The sequence below is a fragment of the Euprymna scolopes genome, chromosome 26 (genome assembly GCF_053919585.1).
Source record: "Euprymna scolopes isolate OS-2025 chromosome 26, ASM5391958v1, whole genome shotgun sequence".
Lineage (NCBI taxonomy): Eukaryota > Metazoa > Mollusca > Cephalopoda > Sepiida > Sepiolidae > Euprymna > Euprymna scolopes.
Window position 1 is genome coordinate 72377648 of NC_136507.1, and position 22554 is coordinate 72400201.

A 22554-nucleotide genomic window follows, 5' to 3' on the forward strand; every position below is an offset into this window, starting at 1 on the left:
CTCCACCCCAACACACATATACATACACACAAACACACACGGTGCTAGTTGGCCGTTGACCCCGAAAAAGGGTTCATTCGCCCTTTGGAAGGTCTTGTTTTTAATCCTTCAGGGAGACTAGCCACCCTCCTCACCAAACAAGTCTGGTGGGGGAACCAGTTTAGTCGCCGGTGACCCAACCATGAGGCAGGTAGTACTGGGTTACATAATTACACATAATTATACTACTACTACTACTACTACTACACACGTAAAATTCTTATTCCAATTTATAAACGTACAATTTTTTTTGCCTTCCTTTTAAGCTAAGTTACTATTATCGGTGATAGTTGATTTATTTTTTAAACAGTTTTTTTTTTTTTTTTTTTTAAACTTTATTCACAACATTGCGTGTACCTATCATCAGAAATAGTAACCTAATTTAAAGTAGCTTGCGAAAAAATATTAACATAAAAAGGGGAAAAATGTGATGGGGGAAACAAAAAGAAAAAAAAAACAGTGACTGGTCAATTTTAATGCATCAAAAACCAAACTTCTATCTTCACCACCAACACTTCGATTCCAACTTGGCTTCAATTAAAACGAATGGTTCTCGTCTTGAGGAAGTATCTTGCTTAGACAAGCTTCAGAGACAAACCTTCACTCTTGACCGGAAATGAAATGCTTACAAATTCATTGACAAGGTCACTAGAAAAATGGTTGGATCATTCTACCACTCCGGAAGGTGTCTCACTCCCAATGCAATACTCTACATTTAATATCTAATAAGATGGAGTTATGTTATCACATCTGGGAAGAGGCTGCTTAGAGCATTCATTCGTGCCTTGACAGGTTACAAAACCAACTTTGAAATCTAGTGGGCAATGTCCTTTTCTCCTTCCTACTACCTTTCTCTCACAGAAAAGATGTGAATCTATCTCTGCTCCATCGTTAGTTTCACGGCAGGTACTTGACTGAGCTGCAATTTTATGGTCCCTCCACGTAAAACATTCACTAACAAAAAACAATAACTACAACCAGTCAACAATTTCTCTTATTCTCTATCTGTGCATAAAACTAAATGAAAATGCCATGAACAAAATTTATTTCCTAGAACTGCTTTTCTGTGGATTACATTATTGTGAGGCTGCTTCCCATCCAACTATAACATGGTCGTTTTCAAGTCCAACATAAACAAGTTTTGGTTGAATCGTCCTCTTAATCAATTTCTGACTATTTTTCCACAATTATCGATCATCATGGTGATGTCTCACCGGCCACCTAACAATCGTTAACCTTTACACTCGAGTGGTTTATGGGCCTTGATAAATGGTGACTACCATGTAAGAAAAAAAAATTAAATTTTGTTTACATCTGAATTTCATAAATAATCCAACAAACAAACAAGTTTTACTCATGCACTTACTGAACGGTGCTGAAATAATAACATTTAGAAAGCCATTCTTAACATGGGGAGAGGAGGGTGTTTTGTAACTATTCTGCAGTTTCCCCTAACAATTTAATAAAAAAAAGATATGGTAAAACTTTAATTAAACTTGAAAATACTATTTTAAAATGGCGCAGTTCAATAAGTGCATAAGCACCAAACAACTTATCATGTTTACATCGAAGAGAACTTTTACTATGTTTACATTTTTGCTCACAACAATAAACTAAGTTTCTGATATGCACTTCTATCCAACTTAACTAATGGCGGTATAAATATGAATAAATTCATAAGCAATAAAAGAAACTTTCTTGTGAAACTTGATAATCGAGGATATTTTTAGATAAGGATTAATAGTTTATATATATATATACATACACACACACACTTCAGAATAAGGTTATTTAACAATCAGCTGGTATGGAAGCCTATGATTATAAGATTTACAGAATATTACTGGCAGTAATATTCTATAAGTATTATCCCATCTAAATAAGAATTGCTCGATATACAAGATAGCAAATGTGATTAAATGAAGTAGTGTATATATATATATATATATATATATATATATATATATATATATATATATATGACTACTTCTTTCTACTCCAATAGTTTCTTCCCCAGAACTGCTAGACTTTGGAATTCCATTCCAGGTCCCTGCTTCCCCAACAGTACTGACGTGCAGAAGTTCAAGTGTAATGTGAACCGACATCTTGCTGTCCAAATCCCTACATAGTAACCCAGTAGTTGTTGCCCCTGATAGTAGCCCCCTACACCAAAGTGGCAATTTGCCTTGTTTGGGGTGAAAATGTAAAAAAAAAAAAAAAAAAAAAAAAAAAAATTTAATCACAAATTAATATACGAAAATATAATTTAATGCATAAATTTTCAGTATTTACTTCAACAGTGCTCAATACATGGATAGAGCTAGGTAATAAGTTATAAATTGCCATATTTATTTTTATAACTTACTAATATATATATATATATATATATATATATATATATATATATATACTAAAACTCGTGAACTATTACAAGGTCATTTGGTGTACAATAAAGAAAGCTTCGAAATCTTCCAGAATATTTCATAAAACAATTCCCAAGGGAATAAATATAAAATAGCAATAAAATGAAGACAAACATTTAATACTATCCAAATTATGTTTCTGAACTTTTATGGTAAGAATTGATTATTATTATTATTATTCAGACTACTGTTCTTCTCTTGTATTATTCGCACAACGTTTCAGCCACTTTAACTTCCATCCTTCTTCAGGTGTATCTCTGATAACACCGAAGTTGAGAACAGTAATTCAAATAATACAAGTTTTATTCTACAGAGAAAGAAAACTTAGAGTAGAAACGTTTCTAAACTATATCTGAATACTGTGATTTCCTTGGCCTTTTGGCTAGGAATGGGGTGTAGTATCTGTTCTGATACTACACTTCACCTCCCATAACTAGATACATTACAGTTTCAATTATACCAGTCATCATAGGAGCAACTGGGCTTATGAAAAAGAATTTTAAAAAAGTACATAGCAAGCATACCCGGTGAACCAAGTGCAAGTGAAATACAAACGATTGCACTGAAAGGGACGGCTAGAATCCTGAAAAGATCTCTTGGTTGGACTCACTAAAATAGGGGTAAATGTCAGACATCTGGTTGGATGTCCCATCCCCTAGAAGAAAAAGTTTAAGAAAAAAAAAAAAAAAAAAAAAAAAAAAAAAAAAAGATATACAGCAGTAAAGTTTCCCCACTAGTAAATATGTGACCAGCAATTTCATACCCAAAAACAATCACCATTCATTATACGTTCTGATTTTCACTTTGACCAGGAAATTTAAAGCGCGCACGCACACACACACACACGTATGCTTTTGTTGTCATTTCAAATGTGTTTTTGCAAGACTCAACCATGTTCTGCAAAGCCTGCATTAAAACATTTTTCAATACAAAATAACCAAACTAAACACGACGAATAAATATTTGAAGATATGAAGAACTTAACCCTTAGGCTACGCTGGCTGTTAATTTTTTAACACCTCAGTTTTCTATTACAAACAACTGCAACAATGGTGTCTTCAAGGAATATGGAATTCTTCTTTGCCCTAACTGCATTAATCAATGCACGAAACCCATGCTTGAATGTTTGTATCATGTTTTTATAAAAAAAAAAAAAATTTTTTTTTCAAAAACCCTAGACTTGATTTTATGTGATGTGAAAAAATTCACACCCATCGTAAGGCAACGTGCGTAAAAATACCATCGTAGCCCAAGGGTTAAAGTATAAAAACTTTTACCAAAATGATTAGACCCGAAAAAGGGCTGACATGCCATAAAACAAAACAATCAAACTAAACACCATGAATAAATATTTGAAGATATAAAGAAATTGAAATAAAACCTTTTTCTGAAAATTACCAGATTCAGCATTAAATAACCTGAAAAGGGATAATATATGTCGAAATAAAAGGACAAAACAAAATCAAACGTCTTTGTTGGCTGAAAATAATTTCTTCACATTTTTAAAAGTACCCTTAATTCTTGTGTAGAAACCTTGTTTCAAAAGTAACAACAAACGCTAGAGAACCAATCTCTCTGAAATGTTTGATATTTATTTGGTTGAAATACTTATTGATTGGTTTATTCCATCAAAATGTGCAATCTTGATTGTTTGCTAATATTAGAATCGGAAAGAGTTTGCTATGGGAGCCGAGCACCTGTTCGCATTGGCTATGTAAGCAAGAACCTAAACGCTGTCACCAGTGAGACTCAACTTGTCTCAATTTTTTGTTTGGGTGTTTTGTTTTATCAATCCTCTTTGAGTTATTTAATGTTGAATCCAGTAATTTTGGAAATTAATTTAATTTCTTTATCTCGCCAAATATTTATTCATGGTGTATAGTTTGATTGTTTAGTTGGGGAAAATTGTGTTTGTCTTTGCAAAATATGATTGAGTTTTGCAAAGGAAACGGAAAAAAATAAAAATTATTTTAAAGTTTGTTGCATTTTGTGTCAAGCAGCCAATATCCTCAGACAGTCTGATCTTGTCGCACCAATCCCAATCCAAAGTGTCTCTTTTTAGAAAGTTACATTAAAAACTGACTTTGAGCCTAACTTTACCCTCAAGATGAGGATAAATAGATCTTATAATCACTTAGAATAAATTAAAAAGAAAAAAAAAAAATTTTTTTTTTTAAAAGTGCACTCAGATCTAACAATGAAATTGTAGAATGGTAAAAAAAAAAAAAAAATCTGAAACTTGAAAATTCTAGTTTATGGACCCAAAAACTTGCACAATATACATTTTAATGACTTTGTTTCATTGTTTTTTTTTTTCAACTTTTATCTGGGAGGAAAAAAAGTGTACACAAATCGACATAATTTTTGATCAGCTTAATCTGTAATCGGATAATCATAAAGTAAAAGTCATAATATGAAATGAATATTAGATTAATCTTTCCCATCCATTTAATAATCTGTACTTAATTCCAATGATAGACTGGCGAGATCATTTACCTGAATTTCATTTTAAAAGACTACGGAGATTAACAAAGAGGAAAGTAAAACCTATAGAGAATAAAAGGAGCAATGATATATACAGAATTTTTTTTTTTTTTTTTTTGAATATAAATAAAAAGGGGTACTTGTGTAGAATAGTGCATCAGAGAATTTCAGTATTTATAGAGATTCCCAAGTTTTGACGTAGATGCCATAATGTTTAGTTCAAGCGGACAAACTTTATTTCTTTTATTTTGCTGCACTCGTTCTCCAAGTTCTGTTATATGGGGAAAATAGTGAGCTCAGAGTTCATTTGGTCACCGTTTCTGGTAGAGCTCGAACATGGGACACAAAGGCATTTCCAGGGTGCATACATTCAGAGGACAAATGTTTTAGAAAAAAAAAATTTATTTGGGGGTGGGGATTCGTATTGACCGACTTATGTATCTGAGTCAAGTGCTGAATTTGTCATCAAAAAAAAGAAAAAAAAAAAAATTATATTTAATTGAAATTCATTATTGAGATGAGTATTATTTATTTATTTTTTTATTGCGGACTATTATCCTCATCTTTCTTAGATGTTGTTTCACAACATTTCAGCCAACTATTCCTCTGGCCTTCGTCCGACAAAGGCCAGAGGAATAGTTGGCCAAAATGTCGTGAAACATCTAAGAAAGATGATAATAATCCGCAATAAATAAATTTTAAAAAATTATGTTTACAATAGTCCTGTATGCATGTCAAACACACATCTGATGAAGAGAAACTTTCCAGAAATATCATACAATACAGTCCTTGATGAGCTGTTCCACTTAAGTAATCCAATTTACCAAATTTACACTTCTAACGATTACTACATTGTCCTTTTGACTACTGTACACCTTTAACCTTTATTCTCGAGTGGCCTCTGAGCCTTGATAAGTGGTGATTCCTTTGTACAACAAAAAAAAACTTGCATCTGAGCATGCTGACGCAAATAGGAACAATACAAGTATAAAATAAATACATATACATCTATATACCTATATAGATATAAATACATATACATCTATATACCTATATAGATATAAATACATATACATCTATATACCTATATAGATATAAATACATATACATCTATATACCTATATAGATATAAATACATATACATCTATATACCTATATAGATATAAATACATATACATCTATATACCTATATAGATATAAATACATATACATCTATATACCTATATAGATATAAATACATATACATCTATATACCTATATAGATATAAATACATATACATCTATATACCTATATAGATATAAATACATATACATCTATATACCTATATAGATATAAATACATATACATCTATATACCTATATAGATATAAATACATATACATCTATATACCTATATAGATATAAATACATATACATCTATATACCTATATAGATATAAATACATATACATCTATATACCTATATAGATATAAATACATATACATCTATATACCTATATAGATATAAATACATATACATCTATATACCTATATAGATATAAATACATATACATCTATATACCTATATAGATATAAATACATATACATCTATATACCTATATAGATATAAATACATATACATCTATATACCTATATAGATATAAATACATATACATCTATATACCTATATAGATATAAATACATATACATCTATATACCTATATAGATATAAATACATATACATCTATATACCTATATAGATATAAATACATATACATCTATATACCTATATAGATATAAATACATATACATCTATATACCTATATAGATATAAATACATATACATCTATATACCTATATAGATATAAATACATATACATCTATATACCTATATAGATATAAATACATATACATCTATATACCTATATAGATATAAATACATATACATCTATATACCTATATAGATATAAATACATATACATCTATATACCTATATAGATATAAATACATATACATCTATATACCTATATAGATATAAATACATATACATCTATATACCTATATAGATATAAATACATATACATCTATATACCTATATAGATATAAATACATATACATCTATATACCTATATAGATATAAATACATATACATCTATATACCTATATAGATATAAATACATATACATCTATATACCTATATAGATATGAATACATATACATCTATATACCTATATAGATATAAATACATATACAGCTATATACATATAGATATAAATACATATACAGCTATATACATATAGATATAAATACATATACAGCTATATACATATAGATATAAATACATATACAGCTATATACATATAGATATAAATACATATACATCTATATACCTATATAGATATAAATACATATACATCTATATACCTATATAGATATAAATACATATACATCTATATACATATAGATATAAATACATATACATCTATATACCTATATAGATATAAATACATATACATCTATATACAAATAGATATAAATACATATACATCTATATACATATAGATATAAATACATATACATCTATATACATATAGATATAAATACATATACATCTATATACATATAGATATAAATACATATACATCTATATACATATAGATATAAATACATATACATCTATATACATATAGATATAAATACATATACATCTATATACATATAGATATAAATACATATACATCTATATACATATAGATATAAATACATATACATCTATATACCTATAAAGTAGAGTTTTTTTCTCAGTCTGACATTGATATTAAAAGCCTACTTTTTCTTTTAAAATTAATAAAACAAATTTCTTAATATACTCAGTCATGAATATGCGAGCGACTACATGAAGGTTGACTAATTTGTATGTTCCTTTAAAAACCGAACATTAATTAATTATTCATTTTTGATGGTTTCTTATTAGATGATGGTTTTCATTTCACTATTATGCTGAATTCTATTTATGAATAGTTTCTACAGTCTCTACCAAACTCCTCTTTGAATATTTGGTCTATAGAGTTGAAATTTGATATATAGGGTATTTAAATCTGTAGTATATTTTCGACTGGGTTTGGCAAAAATTGCAGCTAAGCGGATCAAAATTGAAAACAAAACAGTTGATATTGGCATGGTAAGTCGAATGAAATATTACGCCTGCTTTTTCTTTTGCACATTCATAGCTCAAAGTCATTTAATTTTTTTAACTTTTTGTATCCATCTGTCGGTAGCTCAAACCATAACGACGCTAAAGAGCTAAACGTTCTGGTTTCGATTCTAGCGGATGGTATCCATAGTTTTTACAACTTTTGAAACCATTACTATATACCGAGTAATAAGAAAACGAAAAAAAAAAAAATTTTTTTAAACGAAGAAAAAGAAAAAAATAAACATGAAAAAATAAAAGAAAAAGAGAACGAAAAGAAAACGACAATAACAAGAAAAAGGAAAACAAAGAAAACCAAAATAAAAAAGAAAAGAGAAAAAGAAAAAGTCGCCTTCATTAAACAACCTCATCTAAGTCCGGGTTGGCAATAACAGTGTGTGTGTGTGTGTGTGTGTGTAAAAAAAATCGGTCACCCGTTTCGTCCTACGCAATGCCGTAACGAATAGGGTGGTTATTTTTAAGTTAAATTTGTATAGAAAACCCTCACTCTAAAATCTAATCCCAAAGGCATCTCTTGTGTGGTGTAAACTGCACAAAATAAATAAAATCTCATTTTTACTTTTCCGTTTAGGATTAAAACTAAAAATTGATCAGTTTCATGTGGATTTGTATTACTTCAAAAAAAAAAAAAAAATAAAAAATAAATAAATAAATAAATAAAAAAAAAATAATATATATATATATATATATATAAATAAATAAATGCATATATATAAGAGCAAAAAGTTAATAAAACGTTAAAAAACACTTTGAAAAAGAGTTAAAAACATTTAATCTGAAAAGGAAACACTTAATAAGTGAATAGTCCTTGGAGTTTCGAAGAAATACTTTCCTTCTCATCAGAGGGTAGGAATTAGCAAAATGCGGGATCGGATTTTGCATACAAAAGTATTTGATGAAACTGAAAGTAAGTCAAAGATCTTAATAACAAAAAGTGAAGCAGAGGGAACATGTTGAAGAAAAAGGTGATTTCACGTGAATGGACAGCCAGGTGAAAGGAAACGCATCCAATGACGGTATAATATATATATATATATATATATATATATATATACACTTGTGCCCGATATTATTCATACCCCCCCTTGAAAATTGAGTTTATTAGGTGTAACTTTGTAAGAATTTATTGTTTACGTCCATATTGATACATATTCTTAATAAACCTCTTCTGATCATTTTCGTCATTTTAAAATCTCGGGATACTTGTAATAAAAGAAATATACAGCTATTTATAAAATCTGCAATGTTCAAAAATAATCATACCCCCTTATTTTTTCAGTATTAATCGAGTTTCTGACTGTTTGTTTCCTGTTTGATTCTTATTTTGAATGCTTTTATACAACCTTTGATTAATTTCATTGCGTTTTTTGCATTTTTTCAGAAATTAAAATGATATCAACTGAAAACCAATAAAAGAATAAAAATTATTAGAATGGGGAAGAAAAAAAGAGCTTAGTAATGATCTTAGGACTAAAATTGTGAATTCACATAAGGATGGTTTAGGTTACAAGTCAATTTCCAAGAAATTTGAGGTCCCTACAGCAACAGTACAGAGCATCATCAAAAAATTCCAGAGCCACCACACAACAAACAACTTGATTGGTATAGGAAGGAAAAGGAAACTGTCTGCTAGAGCCACCCGGAATATTGTAAGAAGTGTTAATGCAAATCCAACAACCACTACTAAGGACATTTTAGAAAATCTGGAGTCTTCTGGCATAAAAATATCAAGGCAAACATTGCAAAGGACTCTGCATGAAAATGGTCTGAAAGGAAGAAGACCAAGAAGGACTCCATTGCACACCGGAAAACACCTTGCAGCACGTCTAAAGTTTGCTAGGACCCATGTGAATTCTCCAGAGTCCGTTTTCTCAAGTATTTTGTGGACTGACGAAACAAAAATTGAATTGTTTGGCCATATGGATGCTTCTTACGTTTGGAGGAAGAAAGGAGAAGCTTACAACCCAAAGAACACCATACCCACGGTGAAACATGGTGGTGGTAGCCTAATGTTTTGGGGCTCCTTTTCGGCTAGTGGTCCAGGTAGTTTGGTCAAGATAGATGGAACCATGAAGAAGGAGCAATATTTGGAGATACTCCAGAAAAAACATTAGACAGGATGCGGATAAGCTCCATTTAGGACCAAACTGGGTCCTTCAACAGGATAATGATCCAAAACATACTGCCAAAATAGTCAAGAAATGGTTTGAGGATAATCAAATTAATGTTTTGGAATGGCCTAGCCAGAGTCCCGACCTGAACCCTATCGAAAACCTCTGGCACATATTGAAAACTGAGGTTAAAAAGCGGAAACCTAGAAATTTCAGGGATTTGGAGAACTACTGCATTGAAGAATGGTCACAAATCAGTGTTGATGCTTGTAAAAACCTTGTTGATAAATATCCAAAACGGTTACAGGCAGTTATTAAGAATAAAGGGCATGCTATTGACTATTAGTAAGAGAGGTATGAATAATTTTGAACTAGTGCCATTATTGTTTTTCTTTGTATAATGTTTCAAACTTGCATAATTTATTTATTTGTTGAGTTTAAATTAAATGCTTATGCTTGATTTATTGTTTGAAATCCCTTTAATATTGTCTACCTTCTGGTTTGAGCAATATTCTTATAGAAATCTCAAAGATCCGAGGGGTATGAATAATATCGGGCACAAGTGTATATATGAGTAGTTATAATTCTAGAAAAGAACCCTTTCTGTTGCTGTCCAAATTTGAAACATTTTACACCATCCATAATTTTTTTTATAAAGTAACAGATTCCTGAATTTTGGCAAAATTTGGTCGAAAAATGTAGATAATAAATTAGAACATCACACCTATTTCGATACCATTGCTTCATCTTACTATTAATATTGCGAAAATATTTCATCCTACGTTTGTCGTCTTACTACCTCCTCATAAAAAAAACAAACAAAAAACACTATAACCATATTACTAACCTAACCCTAGGTTCAAGTGGCAACAGACCTCCCACAGACAATATAGGCAAACAAAATAAATAAAATTAGGTAAATTTTTACATGAATTCCAACTCACCGTTCACATTCGAAATGTGGACTTTTATAGGTTTTCAGGTATGATGACAACGAATATCACAGTTAAATTTGGGGCTGTCGTTTACCAGATATGAAAACGTTTGTTATCCAACATAAGTCGATCCTGGCAGCCATTTTTTTTTTTACAACCCAGCTGTGCATGCGTAGGTGTGTCAGAAATTTCGTGAAAAATATTGAATAATTCCACTCCGTTTTTCTAAGCTTATAACTCCTCGAAAAATGTAATTCAAGCCCTAATTTTTTTTTTTTCAATTAAAGGAGCAAGGACCAAGGTTTCATAAAAAAAAACAAAAAAAAACAACGTGGGTTTTTTTTAAAAAAGGTTTTAAACTTCGGACTTTACAGGTAAATTTCTAAAAAACACTACTTTTTTTTTTTGTTTTAAATTTGAATATATTATTTATTGCCCTTTTCTCTTCAATTTGTGATATATAACACTTTGGTGAGTAAATTAATTATTTACTTTTTAATAGACATTTCAAAATGGGAGGCGTGAATTATTTGACCCTCTGTCTTTCCAAGCTTATAACTACTCGAAAAATGTAATTCAAGCCCTAATTTTTTTTTCAATTAAAGGAGCAAGGACCAAGGTTTCATTAAAAAACAAAAACAAAAAAAAAACAAACAACGTGGTTTAAAAAAAAAAGTTTTAAACTTCGGACTTTACAGGTAAATTTCTAAGAAACACTACTTTTTTTTGTTTTAAATTTGAATATACTATTTATTGATCTTTTCTCTTCAATTTGGGATATATAACACTTTGGTGAGTAAATTAATTATTTACTTTTTAATAGACACTTGAAAATGGAGGGGGGGGCGTGAATTTTAAAAAACCGTTTGTCTTAAATATTATATTCGGTTTATTGGAAAAAGCATAAAATTTCACATTGACCCTGAAAATATCGTAAAAATAGAATCAATAAAAAAATCTTGATAGATTTTTAAAGTTTAAAAATTTAAAAATATAGAGTTCATAAAATTCATTACTGTTTTTAAAAAAAAATTAAAAAAATATTTCTATTACTTTTAAAACAATCTTAATAGTTTATTTTGGAAGTATAATCCATAAAGAAAATAAACAACCCACTTTTAAAAGAGAAATTACGAGTTTTTTATATTTTATTCGCAGTTTCGTTAGGGGTGTCAAAAATTCCTACAAAAATTCTGATACACCTAGTGCATGCGTGCAACTGAAGCAAACTACAAAGCAAATATGGGATGTTTATTCCGAAAGCTGTTCTTAACATGAAATTACTCAAGAAAGTGAAAAAGTTCTAATTGTTTTGCTTTACATGCATGCACATTACTAATTCCTCGGTTGTAAAAAATGGCTGCCAGGAATTATACTACACAAGCACCCTTTTAAAGATTAAACTTTTAGACGCAAATAGATCACAAGGAATATGCAAAGCAAAATAAATTCTTTTCTTCATAATTTCTCAACAGTAATTTCCTTTAAAATAATTTATGTTGGTAATAGATTATTGAATTATTAAAAACAAAAAAAAAAAAAAAAAAAAAAAACTCGGGGTTTTTAAACGTGTTGGCATGGATTTTAAATTTACAAATAAATAAAAACAGCAAGCAGAATATTTCTTCCGACAAAATTAACAACAAAACTAAAACGGTGGCAAGTGTTAAAGAGGTATGTAATAGTTTCACTCCCACTTTAACAACAATAAGTAAAACCATAATAGTCATATGGATAAAAAAAAAAAAATGTAAACAATATACGCCTACAATGGTTTAAAAATTGTTTAACAATAAATCAACGGTTAAAAAAAAAAAACGCAAGGCGTTAAAAGTTCATTATTTGCTTCCCCACGAGGCTAGAGTTAAACAGCTCCTCAGAAAGAAGTACTATGTGTTATGACAAAAAATTAAATTACCTCAGTCTAGAAGGATTTCTTTTACCGACCAAAGACAGATCATATACTACACTTTGAAATATTTATTTGTAAAAATAAAACAAATAAAAATACATTTACAACAAATTAGGCACAAGGCTATTCAAAAGTGTGGGACAAAACGGGTGTCCTTAATGGCCACAAATTTTGTTGTTGTACAGCATTCACCTAGTGGCTTCCTTCGAAGGAGGAAATGTTCAGGAAATATTAAATTCATAGGCGGTCCCCAGTCACCTGTAATGAAGCCAGTATCTTCAGACAGCCTGATTTGGTAGTACCAGATGCCCTAACATATTACCACTCCAAAGTGGACATAGCTGGGGCTTCACCATTGGATATCTTTTAAAGTCCTACTCAGGATCATTGGTCACAAATACTAACAAATGTCTACCCTACTCTTAACTAGAACCACCTCAGTCACCAAAATACCACATTTACACTAGGGTCCGTTCTTACTTAAGATCTCCATAAATTGATTTTGAAAATTTGAATTTTTACACGCAAAAATTTCATTGGAAGAAAACATGGGAGTGTGGAGAGATACTACACTTTGATCCCAGCCCGAAAGATAGTTTACAAACAAAAAGCGAAAACGCGAATGAAGAAACAAGTATTTTGTTTATGTATAGACTATTTCTTGTTTTGGCAATTTAAACTTTAAACTTACTAATTATCTATTTTAGTCCATCAGACGAAACTTAATGTGAGTGAAGTTATAGAGTTCGGGTAAATTTATAGATACACAAACATTGAACAATGAGCATCCGGCGAAGCAGCCCCTGCCCACCTCCCAAGTGAGATTCTACTTTTTTTATGCGATTACGTGTGAAAAATCTGGCGGAAAAATTATTTTACAATTTTACGTGGAAGGGGGGGGGGGTCGTAAATAAATTTAACGTACAATGATCTTACCATTTCTGGACCATTCTAACTTTTTAGGGCAGTTAACTATATATTTTTTTGTTTTTACCTACTTACAGACAGTCAGAATATTTACAATGCCTCCCCCACAACGGCAGAGTTAGACACCGGAGTTGTTTTTTTTTATGCGGAGAAAAGGAACAAAAATTAAAAATTTCTCCTTTACTGACAGAACAAAAAATTGAAGTGCAGACTGCAGAGCAATGCAGCATCTGAAGAACAGATACTACACTACACTTGGATCTTGGCCCGAAGGAAGTCAGAGTAGCAAGATCATGAAACTACATAATCGCCTAAAAAGTAGAACCGAACTCCTATTAAAAAAAAAAAATAAAATAAATAAAATAAAAAAAAAAATTAAAAAAAAAAAAAAAACGCACAGGATTTATCTCCCATACCAAAAAAATAATTTGGTTAAACTAGATAGAACGGTCCGGAAATGGGGGGTCATTTTACGTTAAATTGCTCTTCCACTCAAGGAAATTCTGTCAAGTTTATATATATATATATATATATATATATATATATATATATATATATATATATATATATATACACACACACACACACATATATATATACATACATACATAGTACTCACACGTAATTTCTTAGAAAAGCTGAATTCCATTCTTGGGGGTGGGTATGTGGAGAGGTGAATAGAACTAAAGGAGGACGTTTGTTTAATTACAATAATAAACAAAACTGAAAACCCGAACGAAGAAATATTTTTGTTAAGTCGTCAAATTTAAAGTTTTAACTTACTAATTTCAACGAAACTAAATGTGAGTGAAGTTAAATAGTTTTGTTTTGTTACGCATTAATGAATGTCGCTTACCTGAGAGTTAAAAATGAACGGGAAGAGAATGTTTAAGAGTCCGAAAACAAACATGCTACACAAGTCCATTTTCATCCAGATGTCTCGGCCAAACGAAACGGACATGGCAAAAATAATGGACAATGTTGTCAGCTGGAGGAAATATCCGACCGGGAGATTCCCCAATGGAGTCTCGATAAGTGTCCCCGTCGTGGAAAGGCTGATATTAAGGGACGGATCCATGTTGTAGATGGAGTTTCCGTTTTTGGTAGGATTCAATCAATAGTTGTTATTATTGTTATAAATTATTAGGAGGAAGAAAACCACGGAGTGAAGAGAAATAACGCTTTCTCCGCCATCAAGTCAAACGAAAATGATATTTATTTAGCTGCTTGAACGACGTAACTGTAAAGCGATAAAGACTTTGATCCTTTCTCGTTCACAGTGGGAGGTTGTAGGAGAAACATTCGAGATATAAATGGGGTCGAGCAAAAAGCAGAGATGATGAATTTTTTAAAGGTTCTTTTTTTCGAGATAGAGGTAGGGGAGGCATCAGAGTTTTTAGCAGATCGGACAGAGATCTGGCTTTACCAACTCCAAGAAAAACATTCATTCCACCCACTCGCTTGCTCGCCTCTTCGTTATAAAAAAAAAAAAAAAAAAAAAAGCAGGAACCGAATAATCATGTTGGTCCGGTATTACAAGTTTAGAGGGATGGGAGGAAGGAGTTAGATAAAAGCAGAATATGCGTGAGTTTGGAGAGTAGAGAGAGAGAGAGTAGAAGGTGAAATAAAGAGAAAGAAAAAGAGAAAGGAAAGAGAAAGAAAAAGAGAAAGAAAAAGAGAAAGGAAAGAGAAAGGAAAGAAAAAGGAAAGAAAAAGGAAAGAAAAAGGAAAGAAAAAGGAAAGAAAAAGGAAAGAAAAAGGAAAGAAAAAGGAAAGAAAAAGGAAAGAAAAAGGAAAGAAAAAGGAAAGAAAAAGAGAAAGGCAAAGAGAAAGCAAAGAGAAAGGCAAAGAGAAAGCAAAGAGAAAGAAAAAGAGAAAGCAAAGAGAAAGCAAAGAAAAAGCAAAGAAAAAGAGAAAGCAAAGAAAAAGAGAAAGCAAAGAAAAAGAGAAAGCAAAGAATAAGAGAAAGCAAAAGAAAAAAAAAAAAAGAAAAAGAGAAAGGAAACGCCAAAAAGGTTTCCCACGAAATTAGTTTGTCTCCTGATAATAAAAAATAAAAATAAACTAAATAAAAGTCTATAGAAAGATAAGAACACCCTAAAGGGACTAGTACAATTATCTATTCTAGGACACAAACGAAAACTAGATTCCCTTAAAAGGAAACCATGTTTGAATAATGAAAAAAAAAAAAGTGTGCATTTAGAATGTAGTCAGTCCCCAAAAATGTTTGGTAAAATGCTTTCAATTAATTCCATGAAGGTTTGACTGCCTACAGCATATCAATCCTTTTATCCTAACAAAACACAAATTACTACTCCATCTAAGCGTGTGTCGGGGTGGGTGGCGGTGAAGAATTCCCAACAATATTTATAAAGAACAATGTTTATTTATTTGTAAATATATATCCGTTCAGTCACACAAATTTGCCCATTGACTAAGGGAAGACCATAAACCTGTCTTCATTAGACATTTCTATATCGATTTATACGTTTTTCTGCCTTTTTTCTTTCACTTTCCAGTTTGAGATGTTTTCTTTCTTAGTCACTTCCACTAGCAGGTTTAATGTTAGAAGTCTGGCATAATTTTTTTTTTTTTTTTTTTGTCTTTCCTTAGGCCTCTGGATAATCATTGGAAAAAATCTTTTATAATATAAATCTCACCTGTCTGTTTAAATGTATGTATGTATGTTTATATAACTACCTAAAACTTGACAGACGCGTCGGAACGTGATGAAACCAGTATAGTTTTAAACCTCTAACTTTCGGCCGACAAATATCGAAAAATTGGTCAAAAACATTAATTCCTTCATCTTCAACGGGGCAGTTTTCTACAAGAAGAGGTCGTTTTTTTTTTTGTTTTTTTTTTTTCCAGATATCTTCGAAATTCAACTACTCTTTTCGATTGACTAGCTTTAATTTTGACCTTTGTCACTTTCTGTTTTGCGATGGACGCAACAGCAACGACGTCACGTTTTCTTTTCCTCATTCGTGGTATGGGTCCGAGCCTGCCTACTACCACTTTTTTTTTTTCTTTGCTCAACACACATCTCCAAACACCTGGGCAACGCTGCTGGGCACCCAGGCTATTTATTTAAAAAAAATAAAAAAATAAAAAAAATAAAAAATAAAAAAATAAAGTCTTTCTTGTGTCACTAGAAAGAATGTGCATTTTGTTTATTTGACGTTATCACAAATAATTTAAATATAAACAAAATAAATAATTCGTATTATTTGGACTACCTTTCTCATCTATCTTGCTTCAAAACCTAGTAGGTGATGCCCTTTTCTATTCTCTGCAACCTTTTTACCCAAAGAAGAAACATTGCCAGCCTGTCTCTGCTGTATCATTATTTTCATGGCAAGTGGTCGTTTGAACTCCAATCTATGGTATCCCCTTGCCAAACTTTCACTAAAAACCCTCAACTAGCTACAACCACTATCAACAATTTTCCCCACTATGAACAAAGCTTCTCTCCTAGAATTACCCGCCTCTGGAACACTGCTCCACTGGCCTGCTTCCCAGCCGATTACAATATGGCAGCCAAATTCTATTCCATCTACATCATTAACAATTACTACACTACCACCTTATATTCATTAACCCTTGTCGTCGCGTGACCTTCGGGCCTTGATAAGTGGTGACTCCCTAAAAAAGACAAAATTATTATTTTTTACTTATTTTTTTTAATTACATTTTCATCCCAAACAAGACATGGCCACTTTGATGTAGATAGCTACTATCAGGGACATAAGTTGCAGGGATACTATGTAGGGAGTTGAGCAGCAAGATATAAGTAATTCAAATTCTACTCAATCTACACCACTAACGATTACTACACTACCACCTTACATTCATTAACCCTTATCCTCGAGTGGCCTTTAGGACCTTGATAAGTGGGGACTCCCTTGTAAAAAGAAAAAAAAAAAAATCTTTTCACAACGATTTGTCCAATGTAACCCCAGACATTCTTCAGGTGTATGTTGTCGAACACGGGATCTATGCTAGTCTCTCGCTCCTAGACAAGGTCCAAAAGAGAGTCGCCAATCTGATAGGCCCTGAACTGGCATCTAAGCTTCAGCCTCTGTCCCATCGACGAAACGTTGCATTCCTCTGCCTGTTCTACAAGTATTTTAATGGTGAATGCTCTGACGAACTGCAGACACTTGTGCCCCCACGATGTAGACACCCTCGCCAAACCCAACAGGCAGCTAAATCCCACCCCCACACAGTAGAGATCCCTAGATGTAAAAAGATCTTTCTACTCCAGTAGTTTCTTCCCCAGAACCGCTAGACTCTGGAATTCCATTCCAGGTCCCTGCTTCCCTAACTGTACTGACATGCAGAAGTTCAAGTGTAACGTGAACCGACATCTTGCTGCCCAAATCCCAACATAGTGCCCCAGTAGTTGCTGCCCCTGATAGTAGCCCCCTACATCAAAGTGGCAATGTGCCTTGTTTGGGGTAAAAAAACGTGTAGATTCACAAATTCGAGAAAAAGAGTTGGATACAGTACACCCAAAGAAAGTTGGAAGTTACACCAGACGAAACGTTGTACAAATAACACTCATAACAAGCCAAAAACTATATGGTCCCTCAACTGATTTGGTTATTTCCCCCATTTAAATCCCTGGCCTGATGTAAAACAGCCAAATGACAGTTTCATGACAAAGAGTATCATTCAAAATCCGTATTTAGACACAAGTATGAATTTTTGGAGAAAAATAAAAATGAGTCCCGAAAGAGATGTTTTTATCCCTAAAACACCCCGGGGCTCAAGTTCCACAGGTAAAATATTAGGTTTCCAGATGTATATTCATATGGTCTTTTGGGTAATTTTCAGCAAAATCTAAGGGTCGTTAAAGATTCTACTGTGAGAACAACTACCAAGATGAGAGCGATAGTCTAAACAATCCAAATTAATACCAATCCTCATCTAAAAAAATTTAAAACAATTTATCTAATCGGAATGCATCAAATTTACAGAAATTTTGTTCAAATGAAAAAGAAATTTGAAAACTTTAGAAAATCGAGTAATGCTGATAATTTTTGTTATTAAATAAAAAAAAAAATTTTTTAATGAATAATTTGACGGATTGCCGTGTTAATTCCTATTTCAGTCACATAAATTGATTTGGGCATTTCTTCCAAACAAATTATCTCTACTTAAACCATGTTTGTAATAATTATAAAAATGATAACTTAAGAGTAAGTTATAGCGGGTTTGGCACTTATGTATGACACGGGCCAAGATACAGTTACCAGATTATTTTTCAAGGCCAAATGTTTAAGAAAACAATTTCATAAAAATGATATCATAAAACTTGAATTTAACTTGTAAATACTAGCGCGGATCGTTAAATGCAAAAGTACCAAATAACATTTATTTTATCAAAATAAAATTGCAAAAACATTTATTGTATCAAAATATAAGGTACTTATACGGGCGGGGTCATTTTGTTTTGTAGGGTTTCATTGAACGACTAATAGGGGGCGCAACTTTTCAACTTAATTCAACAGTGACAATAATTAAAACTATTTTGTTAGTTTTACTTTAATTTAAATAATATTTTTATTAAAATTCTATTTTTCTCTTACGGCGACTTCTTTCCATTAAATTGTTTAAAAATAAATTTAAAAAATAAATAAAAAAAATACCCAATGATGCTTCAGTTCAAAAAATGTTTTAAAATTATTTGAAAAATAAAAATCATATGTTGCTTTAATTTTTATTAAAATTTTCTTACAATAAGTTTCCGTTAAATTGTTTGAAAAAAGTCCAATGTTCCTTGAGGGTAGAGTTAGACACAAGGTCACTTTTAATCTGGGGAAAGGAACAAAATAAGAATTGCCTCAGTCTAGAAGGATTTCTCCACTGACTGAGGACAGAAAACAGGATGTGTAGTATCAACAGATACTACACTTTGTTCTTAACCAAAAGGCTAAGTAATGTTGCTTTAATACAAAAAAATGTATTTTTTCAATAAATGTTTTTACAATTATATTTTGATACATTTTTATACAATAACTTTTGGTTCAAGTATTTTGGTGTTATTTATTTTAGTTTATTTTGTGTGTTATTTGACCAAGAAAAAATTATGTTTTGTTAAATTTAGACGAGAAAACAATTCAATGACTTTTTTTTTTTAGTAAATGTAAAGTTTAAGTGTGATGCACTTTTTTAACGTTATTATTTAGAAACCTATTTAACATGGGAGAGTGGGGTTGATATTATTCCAAGAAGAAATTGGAGTTATTGCCCTTAATAATGGCGTTGTCCGTATAATGCATGTGCCAAAAAAACAATTTTCGTTCAAATTCAACGATGAAAATAATATCATTCTAGACTGAGGCAATTTTTGTTTTTGTTCCTATCCAGAGTGCCCCTTTTTGGGGAGCTAGATTTTCCCCACATTAATAACCGACCTTGTGTCTAACTCTGCCCTCATGGGGAGGCAAGTACTAAGAACAATATTTGAAAAATAAAATATAAAAAACTTAATCAAAGGGAAATAGCCTAAAAATTTTATCTGAAACAAAAACCAGAATTTTTTATTTTGATTTCAAATAATTTTTTTTTTTTTTTTTTTTTTAAATAAAAAAAAAAACTTTTTACCCCTTGGGACCAGAATTTTTCTAGATGAATATCCAGGTGGTTTACTTTTGGGTAATTTTCAGCAAAATCTAACGGTCGGAAAATATTCTATGGCCTGAAAAGTTATTTATGGCGATTTTGACCGCTTTTGACCCCCTGGGGACGCAACCAAAATTTTCTAAGAATCAAATATAACATCTTCAGATGTACATCATGTGGTCTTGCTTGTGGGTAATTTTCAGCAAAATCTAATGGTCAGAAAAGATTTTATGTCTGAAAATGTGCTATTTTTGTCCATTTTAGGCAAAAAAATTTTTTTTTTACCATTTTTACCCCTTTTGACCCCCTGGGGACGAAACTAAAATTTTCCCAGGATAAAATATAATGTTTCCAGATGTATATCCATGTGGTCTTGATTTGGAGCAATTTTCAGCAAAAACTAATGGTTGGAAAATATTTTATGTCCCGAAATGTGCTATTTTTGGCCATTTTGACCCCTTTTCACCCCCTGGGGACACAACTAAAATTTATATAAAAAATCCGAGAATGTTATATTTCCTCCCTTGCCTAGTTGTAACTTCATGCAAAATTTCAAAAATATGTAATGAGTAGCCATTGAGAATTTTTGGAATGAACAAACAAGGATGAATTCTAAGGTCCAAATCCAACTAAGTTGGTGGACCAATAAGAACAGTTTAAATAATCCAAATACAAATTATAGATCATCATTTGAAAATTATTGCCATAATTCTATGATTTTTATGAATATTAAGTGTTGCAATATTTTGGTTCTATAATGGGGGTATTTATTTAAATGCTGCCCATATCAGCATTATGTGGCACAAGGCCGGAAAGTGGGAACCCCGCAGGCTCCCCTAAAGAAGGGGCACTCCTGCAATTTTAGAAATTGCCTAAGTAACCCCATCGGCATTCCCCGGTCGGGGCGCCTCAGGCAGCAAGCAATAAACTTGCCCCACCGGAAAGCCCGGTGGCAAGGCCTGGGAGGGTGGACCTCCTAGGTATTACCCAGGCGGTGTACCTCAGTCCAACAGGTGCTGGGTCGGTTCCCGGCCCCTCACCTGTTGGGCTGAGTGTCAAGTGACGAATCCTTGACATGTACTACCCTGTCTCCCTGCAGCCAAAGCCGCTAGGAGACATCCCATCACAACAGGGTTGATAATGGGGGTATGATCCCACACAGTCAGACAATTCTATTTATAAAGGATGCTGCTAAGAACTGACGAATCAAATAAATTCACGTTCTGCTACCAACCAATCAGAAACCAGAATTGCTTCATAAATATTAAACCTTTTCTGGAGCAATTTCACATGTTCTTTTCCCGGGTTTCGACACGGTAAGAATATTTTGTTCTGTGGAACTGTCTACTACAAACAAGTCACCTCCCAGGACTTGTGTGTAACAGCGAACCATCTGAAACTGTTCTGAAACTCAAAATGGCTTACACTTCTAGATTAAGTGAAAACGAAGATGTCATATTCCAAAAGGCATGTTTTCAGTTCTTTTCTTTGTTTTTCTGACTGAAGGTCTGACCATACCTATCTAACAAGCTTCAATATTTGAGCAAGAATTTTAATCCTTAAGTACAGCTTTACAATTGGCTCACTATCAGAAATGTGAACGAGACTATGGTCAAAAGGACCAAACGACACTGTCCAGAGCTTTACGTTGCGAGTGAAATAGTCGCAAGTGATTTTTCCAACTGGCGACAAGAAATATTAAAACGCTTATCATTTGGTGATTGTGTGTGTGTTTTTTTTTTTTTTTTTACCGACAATCTTCCAAAAAGTAAAAAAAATGTCTTTTCAATCTTTATTTTTATTTTTTTAAAACAAAATGAGCAAAGTTAAATTATTTAAACAACAAACGGTTTAATAGAAAATACTTTTTAAAACGAAGGCTGTTTAAAAAACATCTAAAG

At 31.7% G+C, this 22554-nt stretch overlaps 1 protein-coding gene across 3 annotated transcripts in view; it reads right to left on the minus strand.

Annotated features, from left to right (window-relative positions):
- LOC145248173 (uncharacterized) overlaps positions 1-22554 on the minus strand; it is a 98774-nt gene that overhangs the window by 27080 nt on the left and 49140 nt on the right. Inside the window, exon 1 of one of the 3 annotated variants that reach the window (XM_080110011.1) lies at positions 14880-15511. The exons of the other annotated variants lie outside the window; for them this stretch is intronic. Coding sequence (XP_079966137.1) covers positions 14880-15101 — 222 coding nt within the window. The 5' untranslated portion in view covers positions 15102-15511. Of the gene's footprint in view, positions 1-14879; positions 15512-22554 lie in introns of those variants that run through there. 3 annotated transcript variants of the gene reach the window in all.